At 43.7% G+C, this 25,844-nt stretch overlaps 1 protein-coding gene across 1 annotated transcript in view; it reads right to left on the reverse strand.

Moving 5' to 3' along the window:
• The window catches only part of LOC311127359 (bone morphogenetic protein receptor type-1B-like), a 113,564-nt gene that overhangs the window by 23,094 nt on the left and 64,626 nt on the right, over positions 1–25,844 (reverse strand). The window contains exon 3 of the mRNA XM_084159198.1: positions 8,165–8,459. Coding sequence (XP_084015324.1) covers positions 8,165–8,252 — 88 coding nt within the window. The 5' untranslated portion in view covers positions 8,253–8,459. The remainder of the gene's footprint in view (positions 1–8,164; positions 8,460–25,844) is intronic.

Genomic DNA, 25,844 nt, shown 5'->3' on the forward strand with positions numbered 1-25,844 from the left:
GGGTAGATCAGCTTTAATATTGCAGATAGATTGTAACTTCCATCAATGAAATTGTCTGCATAACTTCCAATCCCCCATATGTTTTTTTTCTCTCGCATATATATATATACATTTACATTTTAGTCATTTAGCAGACGTTCTTATCCAGAGCGACTTACAGGAGCAATTAGGGTTAAGTGCCTTGCTCAAGGGCACATCGACAGATTTTTCACCTAGTCGGGTCGGGGATTAGAACCAGCAACGTTACAGTTACTGGCACAACGCTCTTAACCACTAAGCTACCTGCCGCCCCATACACATACATACACATACGCATATACCTAAACTGAATAATCACAAAGAAAATACCATCCTATAATCCCAAAACAATTACACTGAAATAGCATCTCTGTAGGAAATGGTATTTCACAAGAGACTGTAATCAAAATAGGTTTTCAACAAATAGTCACTTATCATCTGTGTCTGCACTGTAGAAAATAAACGAGAAAAACTAAAAGTTATAGAGCGCCATGTTGCCATGTTGTGGTCCTCCCATACAGTACAGTACGGAAGGTGGGATCCGGGACAAGGAGAGGGTGAGCTGACCTTGTTTACATTGCTGAGTCTACATGATGATAAAGCCAGTAGTTTTCCACTGCTTGTGGCCTTGTGGCGTCTCCACACCATCTCAAATGTTACATGCTATGTTATGTTTATCTGAAATTGATATCATTTTTAAGTGACATCAAAGTGTGGCCGTGTCTTTCACTAACTGGCTTTCACTGCTATCCTGCATGGCGCCAGAAGACTCAAGGACTTTCAGCAGTCATGTCACAATATGGAACAAAATAGGCCTAAATGCAATGAGTAGTAGAAAAGAGTCAATTGTGTAAGTTGTAACCTCACACTATAAGGTGTATGGCCTATTCAGAAAAGATGTATGCATTGTTACTGCATGAATGAAGTATGTCAATCTATTCTTTGGGAACTTTGCATCAGCCTAAATAACAGGTGGCGAATTAACCACGCTGTGAAGATTTATGAGTTACCGCCCATGTGTGTTATCCTCATTTAGAGAACCATGCCTGATCTGTCCCAGCAGCACTGGCGAGAGGGCTGAGGAGGAGAGGGCTAGAAGAGACAGAACAGACTGCGAGAGATGGAGCGAAAGAGAAAAAGAGGACTGGGAGAGAGAGAGGACTGGGAGAGAGAGAGAGGACTGGGAGAAAGAGAGGACTGGGAGAGAGAGGGGACTGGGAGAGAGAGAGGACTGGGAGAAAGAGAGGACTGGGAGAGAGAGAGGACTGGGAGAGAGAGAGGACTGGGAGAGAGAGAGGACTGGGAGAGAGAGAGAGGACTGGGGGAGAGCGAGAGGACTGGGAGAGAGAGGGCCAGTCATAAAGCCCTAGCACACAACTCTGTCTCTCTGACCAACCAGAACCAAATCTTCGTTCACTGCACCCACTGAAACATCAGTTTGGGTTGGCAGGCTGAGCTTAAAACATGAGTGGGAAACGAGAAGCAGCTGGTCTCCTGTCCTCCCAGCTCGGCCGGCATGTCTGTCTCTCTGTCTATGTGAGCCTTCTCTGTGCTTCATGGGAGAACTGATGCCCACAGGATACACAAAGGTGAATCTGTGTGACTGCTGTAATGTTTTCACTATGTTAAATCAGCGAGACAGACAGACCTTAGGTTAAAATAGTCCATTGTCCTGCGAAGTCAAGTGATATACTGTGTAGATGTCTCCGTTGACAGAAGTCTACGACACTGATCATCAGCCAAAGCATTTTGAGGCAAACCGTGAAAGCTGCCATCAAATGGGCACTACAGCCCTTATTGTTGGCTTATAAGTCTGGCCTTGATACTTTATAAACACTAAATCTCAGCACTTTATCGGTCCACAGTGCATATCAAAACCAGAAGCTCAGCAGGACCATTCTCTCTATGCCAGACGATCCTGGAACATTCCAAGGTGTTTAGTGGCTTACAGTATCTGCCATTCAAGGCCATCAATGCATCTGATTATTTTATGGTTGTTTATAGGATGTTCTGTAGGCACAAATCATAGAGAGTGTATTTTGTCCTCCCGGACTCACATTCATTTATAACTAAAAGATAATATGCGTAGTTCGTTAGCAGCCAAATAGCATCTGGAAGGAACACACCAAAATGATGCTCGATTTAGTTATCTTTTATATGAGGGGAAATCTAGTTACAGTAACAGAGAGAGAGGCAGATATTTTACAGACTGTGGTTAAACCCTCTGAATAGTCCATGGGCCAAAATGTTGTCCATTTTGGGGTGGCAAAGGTTTGATGGCATTAAATTGATATGATAACCTGATATGATACAAATGGAGATGATAACCTCTCCAATGTTTTTCATACCTTTATATATCTTGTTGTATGGGAGTCTATGCAATAGAATGTTCACAGGCTGATAAAAGAATGTTGAGACCAGTTGGAATGTTCACATGCTCATTAAAAATGACAATCAAAAAACAAGGGAACATTCTATTGGGTGGATCTCATCTTAAAAACCATGGGATTTGGTAAATTTTTGCTATCAGATCTAACGATTTACCTCTACTGACTCATTATCGCAACAACAATGTTACAAATAGAAGAACTACATATTTGTTTTAGGGAAATTGGTCAAATCTGGTAGCGTATTGGTTTGATAGTTGCCACCCGTAGTAGTCTATTTTATAGCAATACTCAGCATGCTAAGATGAAAGGTGTGCTCTGTCATTTGTTGAGTTGTCCCAGCAAAATCGGTTACTTGTACCTCTTTGCTGGATATAATGCATGGGATTTCATATACATGTAGGGTGCAATGTACCGGGCAGGTTACACATCACATTTCTTGATGTTAACACAATTTATAGAATCATATTGCATATCATTTTAATCAAGTGAGCATCAGTGAATGCTTCTAAAATATATTCTAAGGTTATTAATGTAATATATTTGAAACGGCTACAAAACTCAGCAATTCTGACAGCTTTTTGGGCATATTTCTACCACTATTCGGGTAATATTTTGCTAAATACATATAACTAGCATACATGGGCCATCATTTTGTGTTGTCCTCATTGTACCACACATTCTAAGCCATTATTGGTCTTATTACACCAGTTATTTCTTCAGTTATGGACATGCAAAATCAATGCAGTTCCACACCCATTTAAATGAATGGCGGACATCTTGAAAATAGGCTGCTGGGACTGATTACAGACTAAATCTATGATAACTCTATATAGCTGAAAAGCGTTCCCAATGGGTTTCCTTCTTCTGTGTTAAATGTGGTGTAGTTTTCATCTAGGGTACCATGTGGTAATAGAGCAAATCCCAATGCTGCCCATTCTGTCTTGATGTACCCCAAAATGCATACATGTATGACCTTTGAACTCCCAAGGTGGGCCCATAGAGATATCAATACCAATCCAACTGTTTCATATCTTAAATTGTATTGTGCTATGAAGTTAATAATGTATCAATTGCCTTAGTATGAGAAGATTGTTCCCTGATAATACAAAATTCTATCCTGTTGGAACAACAGGATAGAATTTTAGCATAATGCGGTTAGCATAATGCGGTGATAACCCCATTTAGCTACCTCCGATAAGTGCTTGTCATACAAAAATATAAACCACAGACATGGACCTTAATGAACATCATCATTAGACTTTGCCACCCCAAAGTGGACAAATATGTAAAATGTGGCCCTCTGGTCCATGGACTATTACAGGCAATCATTTCAAAGGGTAAATCCATTTGAATTCAATCACTTTTTTAAACAAAACCTTCCATACATGTTTGCCTATGGAAGAAGCTGTCAGAAAGTGACTTTTTGGACCTGAATACCAAAGCATCCAGGAGATAAAGGTGCTTCAAGTTGACCCATTTTGCATACCCATCCATACCATGAGACATCCATGTCTTCATCACTGGAAAAGATAAACAGTTGAGTTTGATATCATTTAAAATCTTACAAACAGTGTTGTCAAACTATTTTATTATTTATTGGAAAAAAATGTTTTTTTTAATTACAATTATGCATAAACTCCGAATCTTTTCATATTCACATTCGTAGTTTAGACCCTATTTCACATCATCTGAGGTTTCTGTGTTGTGCCCACCATCAGCTGAGACACAACACGCTCTTGAATACATGGTGGGTGTCATTTCAATCACAGAAATATCATTTATAGAATGGACCTATCCCTTCAGACCACTGCAATTTAGCTGGTACACCATTGAAATGAAATTGAAATGTTAACTTCTAATTACTACCACAAAGATGACCGTTGGTCCACCCACTGTTGGATGTCAACTTAAATGGTCTATTCTATTATCTAGATTCTAGGATTTCAATAGGTTTCCTATGGAGGATTGACAGTATAATTTAACACAACAGATAGTCAATATTATCTGATGTGTGGACCAGTAGCGTAGGCAGAAATGTAGGTTGGCCAAAATGTGGCCACTCAAATCATCATTAAAGTATAAAAGCCTACCGTATACCCAACTGTAATCGATCGCACACAACAAACCATCTAACATGTGATTTCGCTTTACAGACCAAATAGTCTTGTAGGCCTATGTAAATACATGACTTTTGCATTTAACATGCGACTTGCATAGACATACAATATAATAAACCAAAAGCCTATAATTAATAGACTATGAGACTAGAACGTAATGCCCTGATATAACAGCAGTGGTGTAAAGTACTTAAGTAAAGATACTTTAAAGTACTACTTAAGTCGTTTTTTGGGGTATCTGTACATTACTTTACTATTTATATTTTTGACAACTTTTACTGCACTACATTCCTAAAGAAAATTATGTACTTCTTACATACATTCCCCTGACACCCAAACATACTTGTTACATTTTGAATGCTTAGCATGACAGGAAAATGGTCCATTCACACACTTATCAAGACAACATCCTTGGTCATCCCTACTGCCTCTGATCGGACGGACTCACTAAACACACATGCTTAGTTTGTAAATCATGTCTGAGTGTTGGAGTGTGCCCCTGGCTATCTGTAAGTTAAAAAAACAAGAAAATGGTGCTGTCTGGTTTGCTTAATATAAGGAATTTGAAATGATTTACTGTTGATACTTAAGTATATTTTAGCAATTACATTTACTTTTGATACTTAAGTATATTTAAAACCAAATACTTTTAGACTTTTACTCAATTAGTATTTTACTGGGTGACTTTCACTTTTACTTGAGTCATTTTCTATGAAGGTATCTTTACTTTTACTCAACTATGACAATTGGGTACTTTTCCCAACACTATATAACAGTAATAATCACAATAGGCTTGGCAACCTCTCACTGGCTCAGCGACCAGGAGATAGTAGGTTAGGCTAGGTTAGGCTAGGCGAACAGCCCGCCACAAGGAGTCGCTAGAGCGCGATGAGCCAAGTAAAGCCCCTCCGGCCAAACCCTCCCCTAACCCGGACGACGCTGGGCCAATTTCCGAATGCTGTATTTAAAGTGTTGTGAAAAAGTATTTGCCCCCTTTCTAATTTTCTCTACTTTTGCATATTTTTGATACTGAATGATATCAGATCTACAACCAAAACCTAATATTAGATAAAAGGAACCTGAGTGAACAAATAAAACAACAATTACATACTTATTTCATTTATTTCATAAACAACGTTATGCAACACCCAATGCCCCTGTGTTAAAAAGTAATTGCCCCCTTACACTCAATAACTGGTTGTTCTACCTTTATCTGCAATGACTCCAACCAAACGCTTCCTGTAGTTGTTGATCAGTCTCTCAAATTGCTGTGGATACATTTTGGCCCACTCTTCCATGCAGAATTGCTTTAACTCAGCGACATTTGTGGGTTTTCAAGCATGAACTGCTCGTTTCATGTCCTGCCACAACATCTCAATTGGGATTAGGTCTGGACTGTGACTAGACCATTCCAAAACTTCAAATGTGTTGCTTATTAGCCATTTTCATGTAGACTTGATTGTGTATTTTGGATCAATGTCTTGCTACATGACACAGCTGCGCTTCAGCTTCAGCTTACAGACAGGTGGCCTGAAATTATCCTGTAGAATTTTCTGATACAGAGCAGAATTCATGGTTCCTTCTATTAAGGCAAGTCGTCCAGGTCCTGAGGCAGCAAAGCATCCCCAAACCATCACACTATCACCACCATGCTTGATCGTTAGTATAAGGTTCTTACTGTGGAATGCAGTCTTTGGTTTTCGCCAGGCATAATGGGGGAGACTGTATAATGTTTTGGGGTTATTCGTAAACTCAGGTTCCCTTTATCTAATATTAGGTTTAGGTTGAAGATCTGATAACATTCAGTATCAAAAATATGCAAAAATAGAGAAAATCAGAAAAGGGGAAAATACTTTTTCACGGCACTGTATATATATTTTTCTATCTGTTTGGGTGGGCCTGGCTCCCCCGTACCTATGCCCCTGGTGTGGACCTCCACCCATCTTTGTGGTACCATTTAAAAGTAAAAATGTTAGTACATTTATCAGCCAAAACATGACACCCACCCTATATTCAAGAGCATGTTGTGTTTCAACCGATGGCGGGCACAACACAAAAGCCTTATATGATGTAAAATAGGTTCTAAGCTACAACATATGCAAATATGAAATCTGAGTTTATGAGCTTTTAGATAATTGACGTTAAAGGTTATTATTATTTTTTCCCCCAGAAATTATTTACAGTACATTTCACAAACCTGTTTGTAAGCTTATAAATTATATCAATCCCAACTGTTTATATTTTCCAGTGAAGAAGACATGGATGTCTCATGGTATGGTGGGGTATGCAAAATGGGTGTTGTTTTGGCATTCAGGTTCAAAAAGTAACTTTCTGAGCACTTCATTAATGGGAAAATACGTATGGAAGGTTTAGTTCAAATCAAAAGGGGTGCTGTCAACAAATTATTGAATTCAAATACATTTACCCCAAAGACAAATGAACCAAGACAGTCACAGCTATTTTAGAGGTGAGGGGTGTGTGTGTGCGCGTGCATGCGTGTGTGCGTGTGTATGTGTTCCTTTGGGAGTGGGAGATTGGTTTTACACAGGTCAAACCTGTCTCAGAGTCCAACCCCATACCATCCATGGAAAAACAACAGCAGTTATAGCTAAATAAAACAAAACCTTCCCATACAAAAGACACCAGCTATAGTATAATGGAAGCTTATGCATATGTAAACTAGGTTTGCTTAAAATGATTGACACTTGTTGCTCTGTGCAAGTGCAAACAAATGCAAATATCCATGATTAACTCCACATAATCAATCTCTTTCTCTAAATTGAGAGCCTTTGAAACAGGGCAGATGATAAAGAGCTGAATCTTCACCAGCCGAGCCTCCAACCGTGGATCCCCTGCAGTCCATCACAAAGCTTATGGGACACCATGACACTGTCGCCATTCATTGTAAATGACAACTGGCTGTCCATCTTAAAACAATTCAAAACATGAGCAGAGGGAGGGGGAGGGGGCAGGACGGGGGACGGGGCAGATGACTGCTCACATGCTAGACCCGGTGGAGATCATAATAGCTTTGCCCCATCATAAATACCGCTGGGCAAAAAATAGACCCACCACCAACCTCCCAGTGAGTCTCTGCTCCTCCTCAGCCCAACAATACACACAGTAAACCTGCCTGCAATTTGTGAAAACATGCATTCGCTCAAAGTGGCTAAAATTACAGTAGTCAACCACTAGGTTAGGTAAGCATCACAAGAGGAGGATAAGTCATTAACGACCCAGGTAGATTAATATAAGAAGATAGAGAATATATTGGTTTATCGTTTTTTTCCAGCTCGAAACCCGACACAAATTATGCAGAAATAGTGTGTGATTATAGATTTATTTTCATAACTCGCGACCCACCTTTCACATGCCCAGGGCCTACTTTGGGTCCAGACCCATAGTTTAAGAAACCCTGCTCTAAGCATTAGATCTATTATATAAAGTCTTGGCAGCACAAAAAAAACATGCTTTCGATATATCAGTTGTAAAAACCACCAATCAGACAGATACAGTACTAATAACAAATTAAATATAGACCACGCTGAAGTTTCTTAGAAATCAGTCCCAGAGTCCATCAACAGATGGACAGAGTCCCGTAGTACAGATATAGATATAGTCCAGTATTAGGCTACTCACCGTTAGTACCCGGGCTCAGCGAAGCCAGTCCAGTCACCAGCAGTACAGTCCTCCATGCCCATCCCCACGGCAACCACACCACCACCATCCTGATGTACTGTACAACCGCACGCACAATCCCTGAGACGCTAGCTGGCACCACAGCTGCACCCGCCGCTACGCTGAGAAGGTGTGTGTGTGCGAGTGTGTGCCTCTACGTGAGTAAGTGCTAGTCCTCCTCTCTCTTCTCTGCGATCTCAGGAACTCCCCACCACACACAGCCACCCTGCAGCATCCAGCGCTAAACAGTGACAGCCTGAGCGAGAGAGACAGAGAGAGAGAGAGAGAGAGAGAGGGAGATGGAGAGGAGGAGGAGGGAGGGAAGGAGGGTGTTACTCAGTTGCTCTCTCTCACACTGTTGTTTGGCCAGCCTTTTCTCTGAACACCTTGTGGGGCGAACAACAAAAGAACAGCTGAGCCTGCCTGGATCCCACCACACACACACACATATAAACACATACACTCAATGGCACACATACACTCCCGCTCAAAAAGGAAGACATTGGCAGGGCCGGACACACATACACACAGAGAGGATGAGAGGGAAGTAAGAATGTTCCTCATAGATGTGCATTAGAGAAGTCTGGTTGCCAGAACTCATCCACGAGCATGATTCAACGTAATATGTTGTTGCTACTTCATCCACTGGGGGAAATGTAGATGTATCTCTATTACGGTTGGTCCATATCCAGATACCGTTCCTGTACCTTACCGGGGTATACAGTATTACCGGCAGTGCACACAAGGGGCGCTATATATTTCCAAACCAATAAAAATATACAGTATCAAGGGTTTTTCTTTATGTTTACTATTTTCTACATTGTTTAATAATATTGAAGGCATCAAAACTATTAAATAACACATATGGAATCATGTAGTAACCAAAAAAGTGTTACACAATGTCACGATCGTCATATGGAACAGACCAAGGCGCAGCGTGATGAACAAACATACTTTAATTAGTTAAAGTTTAAACACAATACAAAACAAGAAACGACTCGTGACGTCCAACGGTATCAACGACCGAACACGGAACAAAAACCCACAAACACAAAGGGAAAACATACAGTTTAAATATGGCTCCCAATCAGAGACAACCAGCCAACAGCTGACACTCGTTGCCTCTGATTGGGAGTCACTCAGGCAAACATAGAAATCAACAAACTAGAACCCCCAACATAGAAATAAACACATAGAATAAACACACCCTGGCTCAACAAATAGAGTCCCAGAGCCAGGGTGTGACAGTACCCCCCCCTAAAGGCGCGGACTGCGACCGCGCCTCAACTAAACAAAACAGGGGAGGGCTGGGCGGGCATACCTCCTCGGCGGCGGTTCTGGCTCCGGCCTTGACCACCACCCTCCAATACACCCCCCATAGCGCCCCTGGTCCAGTCTGGCCCCGCCGGCTGGAGCCGAACTGGACTTAGCAAGAGCGGTTAGCTTCAGCTCCATCGTGGAGCAGTTGACCGGTACCTTACCAGGCACCGGTGACCCAGGCACGGGTTGTGCTGGACTGACGACGCGCACCCCTGGCTTGGTGCGTGGAGGAGGAACGGGCCTTACCAGGCTGACGACGCGCACCCCTGGCTTGGTGCGTGGAGGAGGGACGGGCCTTACCAGGCTGACGACTCGCACCCCTGGCTTGGTGCGTGGAGGAGGGACGGGCCTTACCAGGCTGACGACTCGCACCCCTGGCTTGGTGCGAGTGGCAGGAACAGGCCGGGCCGGGCTGGCGACGCGCACCGTAGACTTGGTGCAAGTGGCAGGAACAGGCCGGGCCGGGCTGGCGACGCGCACCGTATACTTGGTGCGAGTGGCAGGAACAGGCCGGGCCGGGCTGGCGACGCGCACCGTATACTTGGTACGAGTGGCAGGAACAGGCCGGGCCGGGCTGGCGACGCGCACCGTATACTTGGTGCGAGTGGCAGGAACAGGCCGGGCCGGGCTGGCGACGCGCACCGTATACTTGGTGCGAGTGGCAGGAACAGGCCGGGCCGGGCTGGCGACGCGCACCGTATACTTGGTGCGTGGAGCAGGGACAGGCCGGGCTGGGCTGTCGACGCACACCGTAGGCTTGGTGCGTGGAGCAGGGACTGGCCGGACTGGGCTGGCGACGCACACCGTAGGCTTGGTGCGTGGAGCAGGGACAGGCCGGACCGGGCTGGTGACGCACACCGTAGGCTTGGTGCGTGGAGCAGGGACTGGCCGGACTGGGCTGGCGACGCACACCGTAGGCTTGGTGCGTGGAGCAGGGACAGGCCGAACCGGGCTGTGGAGACGGATAGGAGCCCTGGAGTGAAGAGCGGCCACAACCCGTCCTGGCTGAATGCCTACCCTCACACACTCTGTGTGAGGCATCCGCACAGGACGTACAGGGCGGTGTATCCGTAACCTGGTGGCCTCCAGAATCCGCCCCTTTTTTGCCTCCGTCAGCCCCGTCGTCCATGCCGTGTGCCCCCCCTAAAAATGTTCTGGGGTTGCCTCTCGACCGCCCGACGACGACCCTGATCACGCCGTTGCTCCTCTCTACGGCGCGCCTCCACCGTCTCTTCTCCCGGCGCTTCCTCCCATGTCCAGCCCAAGAGCTGCCCCTGGACATGCTGCTTGGTCGTTGCATGGTGGTTTTTTTTGTCACGATCGTCATTAAGAGAGGAGGACCAAGGCGCAGCGTGATGAACAAACATACTTTAATTAGTTAAAGTTTAAACACAATACAAAACAAGAAACGACTCGTGACGTCCAACGGTATCAACGACCGAACACGGAACAAAAACCCACAAACACAAAGGGAAAACATACAATTTAAATATGGCTCCCAATCAGAGACAACCAGCCAACAGCTGACACTCGTTGCCTCTGATTGGGAGTCACTCAGGCAAACATAGAAATCAACAAACTAGAACCCCCAACATAGAATAAACACACCCTGGCTCAACAAATAGAGTCCCAGAGCCAGGGTGTGACACACAAATTTTATATTTTATATTCTTCAAAGTAGCCACCCTTTGCCTTGATGACAGCTTTGCACACTCTTGGCATTCTCTCAACCAGCTTCACCTGGAATGCTTTTCCAACAGTCTTGAAGGAGTTCCCACATATGCCGAGCACTTGTTGGCTGCTTTTCCTTCACTCTGCGGTCCAACTCATCCCAAACCATCTCAATTGGGTTGAGGTCGGGTGATTGTGGAGGCCAGGTCATCTGATGCAGCACTCCATCACTCTCCTTCTTGGTCAAATAGCCCTTACACAGCCTGGAGGTGTGTTGGGTCATTGTCCTGTTGAAAAACAAATGATAGTCCTACTAAACGCAAACCAGATGGGATGGCATATTACTGCAGAATGCTATGGTAGCCATGCTGGTTAAGTGTGCCTTGAATTCTAAATAAATCACTGACAGTGTCACCAGCAAAGCACCCCCACACCATCACACCTCCTCCTCCATGCTTCACGGTGGGAACCACACATGCGGAGATCATCCGTTCACCTACTGTGCGTCTCACAAAGACACGGCGGTTGGAACCAAAAATCTCAAATGTAATCTCAAAACAATCTCAAAACAATCATCAGACCAAAGGACAGATTTCAACCGGTCTAATGTCCATTGCTTGTGTTTCTTGGCCCAAGCAAGTCTCTTCTTCTTATTGGTGTCATTTAGTAGGGGTTTCTTTGCAGCAATTTGACCATGAAGGCCTGATTCACGCAGTCACCTCTGAACAGTTGATGTTGAGATGTGTCTGTTACTTGAACTCTGGGAAGCATTTATTTGGGCTGAAATGTCTGAGGCTGGTAACTCTAATGAACTTATCCTCTGCAGCAAAGGTAACTCTGGGTCTTCCTTTCCTGTGGTGGTCCTCATGAGAGCCAGTTTCATTATAGCGCTTGATGGTTTTTGCGACTGCACTTGAAGAAACTTTCAAAGTTCTTGACATTTTCCGGATTGACTGACCTTCATGTCTTAAAGTAATGATGTACTGTCGTTTCTCTTTGCTTATTTGATTGGCTCAAACGCATTAAGAAGGAAAGAAATTCCACAAATTAACTTTTAACAAGGCACACCTGTTAATTGAAATGCATTCCAGGTGACTACCTCATGAAGCTGGTTGAGAGAATGCCAAGAGTGTGCAAAGCTGTCATCAAGGCAAAGGGTGGCTACTTTGAAGAATCTCAAATATAAAATGTATTTTGATTTGTTGAACACTTTTTCGGTTACTACATGATTCCATATGTGTTATTTCATAGTTTTGATGTCTTCACTATTATTCTACATTGTAGAAAATAGTAAAAATTAAGAAAAACCCTGGAATGAGTAGGTGTGTCCAAACTTTTGACTGGTACTGTATAAAAAATATTTTTTTTAATTGACTCACAAAACAAATTTAGGCAGCAGGGATCTTGATCTTGGGATTGTACGCTATACCGCCCAAATCTAATCTCTACAGGTTTAATCTAATCTCTACATATCTCTGAGGTTTAGGACAGTAATTGCCCTCCTGTGTGTGTGTGACAGCTCATCACAGACCAGTTACAGAGCAGAATGCAAAGTGTGAAAGAAACACACACGGCCTGCCAGACACACACACACACACACACACACACACACACACACACACACACACACACACACACACACACACACACACACACACACACACACACACACTCACTTACTCACAAAAGCTCTTCACACGTCAGGTCATTACCGCCCACACCTCCGGGCAGCAACACGCCTCCTCTCTCTCACTAATCCACCCGAACACACACACAACCTCCCAATTGGGCCAAATTCCACCAGGCAGCACAAGACTTTCTGTGGGTTACAACCTTAAGAGGATTAGCCCAGCTATTACCAAGATTATATCAAGTTTGCTAGAGTGCCCCTCAAAACACTTAGCTGTGATGTGATGGTGCAACAGGATAGAATGACATGCGATGAAACCGTGATTTGGTGGAGGGTGTGTGTTTACCCAAAAGAGAAAAAAATGAATGGCCCAAATGGTGGGGTGAGTGGTATCCCAAATAAAGACAATAACAGCTGCCAATTAGTGGTTAAAAGAAAAACAACAATGTGAAAGTGGAAATAAACAACCAACCAAATGGACTCCTGTTCTTCCACAACTGTTGTGCCTCCATAACGACCAGCACCCTGAATCCACTTCTCTCCCAGCCAGGACAGAAGGCCAGTAGACAGGGTCTGTAGTCTGGGGCTCTTTCCCTGGAAGGCTATATGTCTGTCTGTCACTCCTGATTTGCGCCGTGCTCTGGATTAAATGTGCTAAATCTGCCTTCCCTGGAGCACGAGTGCATGGGGAGAGATGTGAACGGGTCAGCGCACCTCACACACCCCCTCTGAGCTGCATCAAACGCCCAGCGTGGTTTCCCCCTGTCCTGCTCAAGCAGCCGCAAAGACCCAGAGAGATGGGGGGGAGGGCAAGGGGCGCAGCAGGTGGGGATGGTTGGTGGGGGTCTGGTCAGGCAAATAAAGGTGTTGTGGAAGTTGGGGTGGGCTAGCTGGGGGGGGTTTTGAGATGTAGTTAAATTAACCCTTTCTATCCTGCCCCTCTTTCACTAAGCCAAAAGTCGCCTTGATTCCTCCTTTGAGCTCCAAACCGCAGATCCACTTTTCAAGTCTTGTTACATACAGCCCCGTCTGTTGGTAAGGTTTCCTAAAGGCGTCACCATGCTTCAGTTCAGCTGGCGGCTAGCCGAAGTCGGCTAGGCGAACCGAATGAGTGTGCTCGCATGCTCCCTTAAAAGACCTTTGCTTGAAAAACAAGAAAAAGCGTCAATAGTAATGTTTGTCCATGTTGAGACGCCGTAGCCAGTATACACTATATCCGAATTAATCTAAGATAACTCAAGAAATATGTCATTAATTCTGAAATGTTGCTGAGATACATTTTACATCTAACTAAGATGTTTGGTGCAGTATTTCTCAATGAAAGAATGTGCATGAAAACGAGTCGTCTCTCGTTGAATGACAACAAATACTTTATTGAAGAATCCCTACAGTTGACCAATCGCAGACGAAGGGGCGTAGACTTCGGCTCCTGAACATTGGCTGGCCTCGAGAAAAACATTTGTGTGCCCGAACGGCCGAAAGAACCCTTAACGAAGTCCAAAACGATCAAAAACGTCACAAAATGGCGTCATAATATATGCACAAACTCTTCCAAACTGTTTCAGCTGGGAAGCATGCGGACGTCTTAAGAAGAACATTCTGTCAGCACCTTGACAGTTTCATAAAACCACACTGTTATTAGCTGTGTTTGTTTGGACATGTATACAACAGCATGACTCATTTGGCTGGTACTTGGTGTCTTTGTTGGTTATCACTACCACCCACAAATATGTTCTTTGAGTACACTTGTAAAAAAAATATATTATTATTAGCAGTAATGTGGCATGAAAATAAGCCAAGCTACTTTAATTTGAAGGAAAACGTTGAGGCAAAACACCTTTCATCATACTGCAAGAGGAATGGTGAAGAATAACCACAGAAACCTCACCACTAAGATGTGAAACAAAAAGCTGTGACAACAACCCAGATGATGGAATTACAATGAGCCAGCGAAGGTATGCCTGTCATGAGCAATGTTCCGCCGACGGCCACACTGACCCCGGGCTCTGTGAGAAATGGAGGGAGCTCAGCGGTTAAACCTGATGTCATAGAATCTTGGAGAGGGCCATTTATTACCGTGGCAACACAGCTGCCTGGAGCAGGGAGCCCAATCAGGGTGCAGGGATAGAGAGGAGCGTGACATCATGTTCATCCCTGGGCCAGACAGTGAGACGTACTTCCTCCCTCTGTGGAGCGCTCATCAACTTCATCCTCATTTCACATTGAGAACACTGACATCTTCCTTATTGTGAGCCAGCTCCCATCTCCCTCTCTCACAGCAGGCTCCTGGTTTCTCTATAGAGATACTAGCCATTAACTATCTTGTCAGTTAGCTGGCAGGCAAAATTAGGACAATTAAATATGGTAGCCAGGTTTGTGGAATACGTTTGTTACACAACAAACCATTGCTGTTAAATGTTTGTTATAAAACGTATCCAGCTGCTTTGGCAATTTGACACAATACCCATGACAGAAGCAACAGCGTCAGTGTATGACCCAACACTATAAATCATTATGTGTGAATCCCATATTACAGAAATGATATCCCATTTGAATGTGACACCTCCATGCACATACTCAGTGATGGAATGGTTCCTTGGAGAGTCCAGAGGAGCTGCTGCTTTCTCTCTAGCCCACAGCTCTCCTCTCTAGCAGAGTCTCATCCAGAAAGAGAAGAAAGAAAGAGCCTTATGAATATGTAAGAGCCACACAATGGGAGAGCTCAGAGATTCTGCTCCGATTCGAGCTTTGAAGTCCCAAAGAATGCTGAGTGAGAAGAAAGAAAATACTAACTTTGTTCAAGAAAAGTAAAAGACTGTCACAGCAAGGCTCTCTCTGAGGGAGGGAAGACATGGGGAGCTGCTGAAAGCACAGGCCCACAATCATTTATATTGCTGCAGATGAGAATGGATAAGGCTCCTCCACAACCCCATTTAACAAGATAACAATGTTAGCTGGACTTAATTCTGAGATGCTGCATTCACCCGTTATGAAAGATAAACACAATTGAGTTGAGAACACAAAAGGGAGGAGAAACAAGGTCTTAGTATACAGAAGGACAGAAGTGTTTTTCCAGTTGTCATTTCTGAAAATAAAACTGAAAGCCACCAACGTCAAATACAATTCAAGAAACTGGTTTCGGGAAGGAAATGATGCTAAATGTAAACTACTATGTCCTGTATCAGTTAGAAGAGACACCAACATGTAAATGTTCACAATGACAGAGTGATTCATGTATGAGCCAAAGCTGTTCTAAATGAAGGTAGTACATGGTGTATGATCTTTGTGTCAGTTTATTGCATAATTGCGTCAAGACATCCATGCAGATGCATAAGTTATAAGTAAGTGGAATGTGCAGTGGGTGTTGACTGACTGACAGATAGGGGCCCGGGCCCAAACTGTTCCTGTGAGCTGAATGCCTGCAGTCCTACACTAGGCTGTATAAATGTCATGATGTTGGTTGGTGCTCATAAACATCTCACCTGCACTCACACTGATCCTGGCCAGGCAAATTCCTGCTTCCCTCTCTATACAAAGCTTATGTTACAGCATGTTTCTAATACAAACGCTGAGAAAACAAACAAGGCTAATATTTCACAACTGAATAAGCATTAATTAAACGTGTTAAAAGCTAGAGGTTGTAGGATGTCATTTCAGACACTTATCAACAATCCAAGAAGGCACAAGGTAAACCCCGGTATTAGATAATGTTGTAACTGCTAATGGAGTTATGTGTGGTCATTGGTCCTTCAATGGTATGGAATGGGTTACACAGCCCCACCAAAAGAAAGCCACAAGACTTGGAGGAAGACATTTCTGTTTTTCTATGTATTCATCCGTGTAATTGCTCTGTGGCTAAAACAATAACTGAAATAATTACAGTTTGGTCAGCATTTATAAAACATGAATCATACACTATGTTGGGTGAGGAGATAGATTTCCTCTGAAGCCCAGGGGAAGAGGCTGGGCGAGACACTACAGTGAGTCATGATCTCATAGGGTTTTTGTAGACAGTAGTGTAAGATGGTGATCCTCCCTGCAGCTGTAAAACACCTTCGCCCTAGTCTACTGTGAATTATGACATGTCTACGTCTCAGGGCACTTTTACTTAAATATTCCTCATTGGGTAACACTAGAACCGCCATAGGCCAACGGCCACTGACATTTGATATCGCAAATAAAAGAAATTGGCCCCCCCAAAAAGTAAAGTATTGCTCTTTCCCTTACTTTTCCTAAATGTTTGTACTTTACATTGCTAATTTGTCCGAATTTTGAAATCACAAACAGATAACTATTTAGAGCCTTTTTACCTGTTTTTTCCCACACCTATTCCAAACTTAACCCGCCAAGACAATGCGCTGTAAGACGTTGGTACCCAGCCAGGCACTAACGCACCTCTCTCTCCTCATTGAATGAATGACAAATGGATGAATGGGCGATAATTGTGCACCTTACTTCACAATTGAATTTAAATTAGGCCCAACTGAATGATAAGGAGGGTGAATAGGTTGATTTAATTTAGAAAGACAATAGTGTAATGATGAGTTTGTGTTATGCCTATTTATCAGTGTTGGCGCTCATGTATATAGCAAATAATTTGACCGCACGCCTTGCGGGTTGATACCATTCTCTTTTATGTTTTACTTTGTAAAAAGAAGCTGTTATGGGTCTGTTTTATTTACTATAACTCTATTACTAATATAATTTATTGTAAGGGAAAACAAAAAATGTGCAGTAGGCCTTCAGAATAATGCCAAACAATCCTTGAATCTATCTGAGTTAATGAGCAAAGGGAATCAAATGATGCTAGCCCATTGAATTAATGACAGATGGTTGAATGGGCTATAATTGTGCACATTACTTCACAATCAAATTTAAATTAGGCCTAACTGAATGATAAGGAGGGTGATGAGGTTGATTTTTATTTTGAACATCAATAGTGTAATGATGAGTTTGTTAAATGTAAATGTTATCAGTGTTGGCGCTCATGTTAATAATTTGACAGCGCGCCTTGCGGGTTGATACCATTCTCTTTTTATGTTTTACTTTGTAAAAAGAAGCTGTTACGGGATGGTTTTATTTACTATAACTCATCACATGTATTGTAAGGGAAACTAAAACATGCTATGTGTTGCAGCAGGCCTTTAGAATAATGCAAGGGGAAACAAAAACTGTAAGTCAGCCTGCGCAGCTGGCCCACCTAAACTATACTGAAACACATTTCACACATAATAAGACAGCCTATAGACAATATTACATTGACAATAGTCTGATGAGTGACAATATTATCAGCTATCAGTTGTCAAATTGTACATGAAGAGATGGGTGCATCTTGTAATTGACAAATGCAGGGAAAGGAGCATCACTTTATCACATCCTCTTTCAGAATCACATGCAGGTAAAACCTTTTGATTTCTATATAGTATCAGAAAGATCATATTCTGCAGTTTCTATGACAATTACCTTTGTCAAATAACGCTCAAAATTCAAGAGCTTCAGCTCTATTTCCAAATGTCACTTTTTACCAGAATATCTGCAGTGTCCATGCACTCAGCACATGACCACTAGCAGGGAAGCATTGCCCTGGCTACTAAGCAAAGGACTAGCAACATAATAAACTTAAAATATGCTATTCTGTTTTCTTTTAAATACATTTTCTTATTTCCACAATGTTTCTTTAGACCTGCCAAAACAAAATTATAATGGACTTCTTTGTGATGGACTTGAACTTTCATTTTTACTTATAGCCTAGAGTAACAAACTAATGAAAATGCTATTATGTTCTTTGAAATAATTGTTTTTTTAGTGTTCTAATGTTACCTAAGACCTTTATAAACACAACTAAATTATTATTCTTCAGATAGAATATATAAACAAATAACTATTGTCTTTATATTTTTACATGGATATATTTCCACAAATATGTCTTAATGCAATTCAGGCTTTATAATAGTTTATGCGCTATTTATCAAGCGTTGGTGCTTATGTTTGCTTGCACCTTGCAGGTTGATATGCATCTGATGCATCTGCTAAAAGACACGCCCAGCAACGTTCTCTAGCGGGTACTTATGGGCTGAAAGGCAGACATGTCCACAGAACATATAGATGGCCTGTGTAAGGCTTTCTTTCTTTCAAAAAAACTGTGTTAGGCTGCATTTTTACACTGTACAGTCGTGGTCAAAAGTTTTGAGAATGACACAAGTATTGGTCTTCACAAAGTTAGCTGCTTCAGTGTTTATAGATATTTTTGTCAGATGTTACTATGGTATACGGAAGTATAATTACAAGCATTCCATAAGTGTCAAAGGCTTTTATTGACAATTACATTAAGTTTATGCAAAGAGTCAATATTTGCAGTGTTGACCTTTATTTTTCAAGACCTCTGCAATCCGCCCTGGCATGCTGTCAATTCACTTCTGGGCCACATCCTGACTGATGGCAGCCCATTCTTGCATAATCAATGCTTGGAGTTTGTCCGAATTTGTGGGTTTTTGTTTGTCCACCCGCCTCTTGAGGATCGACCACAAGTTCTCAATGGGATTAAGGTCTGGGGAGTTTCCTGGCCATGGACCCAAAATATTGATGTTTTGTTCCCCGAGCCACTTAGGTATCACTTTTGCCTTATGGCAAGGTGCTCCATCATGCTGGAAAAGGCATTGGTCGTCACCAAACGGTTCTTGGATGGTTGGGAGAAGTTGCTCTCGGAGGATGTGTTGGTACCATTCTTTATTCATGGTTGTGTTCTTAGGCAAAAATGTGAGTGAGCCCACTCCCTTGGCTGAGAAGCAACCCCACACATTAATGGTCTCAGGATGCTTTACTGTTGGCATGACACAGGACTGATGGTTGCGCTCACCTTGTCTTCTCCGGACAAGGTGTTTTCCGGATGCCCCAAACAATCGGAAAGGGGATTCATCAGAGAAAATGACTTTACCCGAGTCATTTACATTTTTACATTTTAGTCATTTAGCAGACACTCTTATCCAGAGCGACTTTACAGTTAGTGAGTGCATACATTTTCATACTGGCTCCCTGTGGGAAACGAACCTACAACCCTGGCGTTGCAAGCGCCATGCTCTACCAACTGAGCAAAAGGTCCAATCCCTGTACCTTTTGCAGAATATCGGTTTGTCCCTGATGTTTTTCCTGGAGAGAAGTGGCTTCTTTGCTGCCCTTCTTGACACCAGGCCATCCTCCAAAAGTCTTTGACTCACTGTGCGTGCAGATGCACTCACACCTGCCTGCTGCCATTCCTGAGCAAGCTCTGCACTGGTGGTGCCCCGATCCCACAGCTGAATCAACTTTAGGAGACGGTCCTGGCGCTTGCTGGACTTTCTTGGGCGCCCTGACACCTTCTTCACAACAATTGAACCTCTCTCCTTGAAGTTCTTGATGATCCGATAAATGGTTGATTTAGGTGCAATGTTACTACCAGCAATATCCTTGCCTGTGAAGCCCTTTTTGTGCAAAGCAATGATGACGGCACATGTTTCCTTGCAGGTAACCATGGTTAACAGAGGAAGAACAATGATTTCAAGCACCACCCTCCTTTTAAAGCTTCCAGTCTGTTATTCTAACTCAATCAGCATGACAGAGTGATCTCCAGCCTTGTCCTCGTCAACACTCTCACCTGTGTTAGCGAGAGAATCACTGACATGATGGCAGCTGGTCCTTTTGTGGCAGGGCTGAAATGCAGTGGAAATGTTTTTTGGGGATTAAGTTCATTTTCATGGCAAATTAATTAATTGCAATTAATCTGATCACTCTTCATGACATTCTGGAGTATATGCAAATTGTCATCATCAAAACTGAGGCAGCAGACTTTGTGAAAATTAGTATTTGTGTCATTCTCCAAAATTTTGACCACGACTGTACATTGTATATTCTAAATAAAGTGTCTGAAATACGTGTATGTAAGAATAACTTATTTTTTCCTAATTTGCTTTCCATTTGTTTATCGGTCCATTTGTTCAAGAGGAATGTGTTTGTTGTTCCCAGACAGAGGGAAGGAGGGAAGGAGGGAAGGAAGAGCAAGAGAAGAGAGGAAGATGGAAATGGGAAGTTATTTCACATCAGACTGACAGTAGTGAGATTCCAGTCACTGCAAACACTGACTCAGGACATTCCTCAGAACGAGCTGTCAACCAGCCTCGTCTCAATCATGAAATGTTGCTTTCTGTCAGGCCCTGGAGCATAGTCTAGTGTCGTTTGTGACTGAACTGAACAGTATGTCACACCCAGAAAGTGACTTCTTTACAATTTGACACCACAAGTGCTCTAAATCCCAAATATTATTGAGATGTCAAATTATCTCAGCTAAAATGTAAGTCAGCGCTCTAGAATGACCTCTAAAATGTCCAATTATTTCTATATAGTGGATTCTCCTCTACCAAGCAACTGAAAAACAATACAAACAATCGGTGCAAAAAGCCATAAGCCATTCAGACAAACAAACGTGGCCCAAATCTAAATCTCTGCTTGCTACAGCACTGAGTGCCAGTGAAAGGCTGTTATTCTAGTGCAGTACGGGGCCTATTCACTGGACCTACTTAACAGTGCACCTGAAACACACCTGCTCCTCACGTTTCAATCATGGCGGCACCTTGGTTATAAAACAACCACACAACCCTGGAGATGGATTGAATCGAACTGTAAAAAGTTTCACTGTTTGGCCTCTCACTGCAGAGAAGGTGCCCCATAGAAAGAAAGGGTTCTTGTAATTTTCCATGGCAAAGGCAGGCCACCCTAGGCACTGGCCAAGAACAGCACAAATCTCTCTCTTTCCTTCCATTTCTTTCTCTTTCCCTCTCTCCTCAGTGTGTTCTGCTCACATAGCCTGGTCTTGCCTGCCTGTAGCCTGGGTCTTTCCAATGAGAGGGCCACCTTGTTTGTGTCAGCAGCAGGCTTGCCAGTGTCCTCAGTTTCCTCTCTCTAACCACGCTCATATTCAATCAATGAACACCTGATCATTTTCCCCTGGCGCCTTCTCTAATATATGTAAGGTGTATTTCTAGGTTGGGATCCAATCACCAAAGGCTAAATCTCCCCATAATAATAACACAGAGCAGAGCATCCTGGGTAAAATCACATCAAGCTAGTAAGAGTGAATGACATCTCCGAAAGTCATGGGTAATGAAAATGGAGAAACATATGGTACGGTCAAATAAATCTGGAACATTCTGAGGGAGACCAGTACACATTTAAAGAGGCCTTATAAGAGTGTGATAGCCCTGAATAGCAGTTCTATTATATCTGCTCTACACATGCAGAATGATCACAAAAAGTTTATTAAAAGCCACATTTGCTCATCATTAAGAAAGCAATAAAGATCTAATAGCCACAGTGTTCACCATTGATCAAGATATTGAATGTGAACCTTCGCTCATATGAAGCAGTGCTAATGGTTTCTGAGCCTAGCTGTACTCTGTGCAGGTTGGGAGTGCCATACTATAGCCTAGCTGTCAGTTCACACTAACCCTTTCATTAAACACTGAAACAGACTGAAACCCAGTGGAACAGAAGAGCTGTTGTTCCACATGCTTGTAAAACAATATTGCAGAAAAAAGAATCATTGCAGCACTTGAGCAATCAACACTCCCTGTACGCCCAACCCCAGCTCTAAAACCTGCCACAGAAAACCTGGCTGGGGCGCAGGAATACTGTACAAGACAGGCTGGAGCACCAGGAATACTGTACAAGACCGGCTGGAGCACCAGGAATACTGTACAAGACAGGCTGGAGCACCAGGAATACTGTACAGGACAGGCTGGAGCACCAGGAATACTGTACAGAACAGGCTGGAGCACCAGGAATACTGTACAGAACAGGCTGGAGCACCAGGAATACTGTACAAGACAGGCTGGAGCACCAGGAATACTGTACAGGACAGGCTGGAGCACCAGGAATACTGTACAGAACAGGCTGGAGCACCAGGAATACTGTACAGGACAGGCTGGAGCACCAGGAATACTGTACAGGACAGGCTGGAGCACCAGGAATACTGTGCAAGACAGGCTGGAGCACCAGGAATATTGTCCAGGACAGGGGGATCACTTTTTAAACCAAAGAGCGAGAGAGAGAGTCCGTTTAGCATTAGAAAACGGCCCAGACGAGCTCAACACAAATAAATATTTGGACTGCGGCTGAGAACAGGTTTTTTAAATTAAAACTGAAAAGTTAGACCTTAGATTTTCTTAACATGAGGGACGGAGCTAGGGGAAAACCATGGTTGCCTTGCCAAGTCAACCAGGAGTGTTTAATGAAGGGCTCGTTCCTAGTGTCTAGGCTGCAGTGCATTGGGTGGACTGACTAACCGGACTGACTGGACACTGGAAACCAAAATGTCTAATTAAGGGGGTCCTCTGATGGTAAGACAAAGCTGAGCTGACAGCAGGGGTCACTATGCTGTCCCACAAACCCCCTGTGACACCCAAACCTGCCTGGCTGCATTAGCCTGGATGTGTCCAAGTGATGTGGACACCCCGAGCATGAGGCACGGGTACTGACACAACAACACTGGACCTACAGTACTGACAAAACACTACCTACCACACACTGGACCTACAGTACTGACACAACACTACCTACCACACACTGGACCTACAGTACTGACACAACACTACCTACCACACACACTGGACCTACAGTACTGACACAACACTACCTAACACACACTGGACCTACAGTACTGACACAACTCTACCTACCACACACTGCACCTACAGTACTGACACAACACTACCTACCACACACTGCACCTACAGTACTGACACAACACTACCTACCACACACTGCACCTACAGTACTGACACAACACTACCTACCACACACACTGGACCTACAGTACTGACACAACACTACCTACCACACACACTGGACCTACAGTACTGACACAACACTACCTACCACACACTGGACCTACAGTACTGACACAACACTACCTACCACACACACTGGACCTACAGTACTGACACAACACTACCTACCACACACACTGGACCTACAGTACTGACACAACACTACCTACCACACACTGGACCTACAGTACTGTCACAACACTACCGACCACACACACTGGACCTACAGTACTGACACAACACTACCTACCACACACTGGACCTACAGTACTGACACAACACTACCTACCACACACTGGACCTACAGTACTGACACAACACTACCTAACACACACTGGACCTACAGTACTGTCACAACACTACCTACCACACACTGGACCTACAGTACTGACACAACACTACCTACCACACACACTGGACCTACAGTACTGTCACAACACTACCTACCACACACTGGACCTACAGTACTGACACAACACTACCTACCACACACACTGGACCTACAGTACTGTCACAACACTACCTACCATACACTGGACCTACAGTACTGACACAACACTACCTACCACACACTGGACCTACAGTACTGTCACAACACTACCTACCATACACACTGGACCTACAGTACTGACACAACACTACTTACCACACACACTGGACCTACAGTACTGACACAACACTACCTACCACACACTGGACCTACAGTACTGACACAGCACTACCTACGACACACAGTACTGAACAGTACAGTACAACCATGGATGTGTCATGACTCACTCACCTGTGGCATACTGTATTAGCATCAAATAGCATCAAATAGCCCCGGCGAAATGAAACCAATATACACAAGCAGTTAGGAAAGCAAAGGCTAACTTTTTCAAACAGAAATTTGCATCCTGTAGCACTAACTCCAAAAAGTTTTGGGACACTGTAAAGTCCATGGAGAATAAGAGCACCTCCTCCTAGCTGACCACTGCACTGAGGCTAGGAAACACTATTACCACCGATAAATCTACAATAATCGAGAATTTCAACAAGCATTTTGCTACGGCTGGCCATGCTTTCCACCTGGATACCACTACCCCGGCCACCAGCTCTGCACCCTCCGCTGCAACTTGCCCATGCCCCCCCCGCTTCTCCTTCACACAATTCAGACAGCTGATGTTCTGAAAGAGCTGCAAAATCTGGACCCCTACAAATCATCTGGGCTAAACAATCTGGACCCTTTCTTTCTAAAACTAGCCGCCGAAATTGTCGCAACTCCTATTACTAGCCTGTTCAACCGCTCTTTCCTAACGTCTGAGATCCCCAGAGATTGGAAAGCTGCCGCGGTCATCCCCTTCTTCAAAGGGGGTGACACTCTAGATCCAAACTGTTACAGACCTATATCCATCCTGCCCTGCCTTTCGAAAGTTTTTGAAAGCCAAGTTAACAAACAGATCACCGACCATTTCGAATCCCATCGTACCTTCTCCGCTATGCAATCCGGTTTCCGAGCTGGTCATGGGTGCACCTCAGCCACGCTCAAGGTCCTAAACGATATTATAACCGCGATCGATAATAGACAGTACTGTGCAGCCGTCTTCATCGTCCTGGCCAAGGCTTTCGACTCTCTCAACCACCGCATTCTTATTGGCAGACTAAATAGCCTTGGTTTCTCAAATGACTGCCTTGCCTGGTTCACCAACTTCTTCTCAGATAGAGTTCAATGTGTCGGAGGGCCTGTTGTCTGGACCTATGGCAGTCTCTATGGGGGTGCCACAGGGTTCAATTCTTGGGCCGACACTTTTCTCTGTGTATATCAATGATGTCGCTCTTGCTGCTGGTGACTCTCAGATCCACCTCTACGCAGACACCATTTTGTATACATCTGACCCTTCATTGGACACTGTGTTAACAAACCTCCAAACGAGCTTCAATGCCATACAACACTCCTTCAGTAGCCTCCAACTGCTCTTAAACACTAGTAAAACTAAATGCATGCTCTTCAATCGAACGCTGTTGGCACCCGCCTACCCGACTAGAATCACTACTCTCGACGGGTCTGACCTAGAGTATGTGGACAACTACAAATACCTAGGTGTCTGGTTAGACTGTAAACTCTCCTTCCAGACTCACATTAAGAATCTCCAATCCAAAGTTAAATCTAGAATCGGCTTCCTAT

Source organism: Coregonus lavaretus (genome assembly GCF_964263955.1).
Source record: "Coregonus lavaretus genome assembly, chromosome: 4".
Taxonomy (NCBI): Eukaryota; Metazoa; Chordata; class Actinopteri; order Salmoniformes; family Salmonidae; genus Coregonus; species Coregonus lavaretus.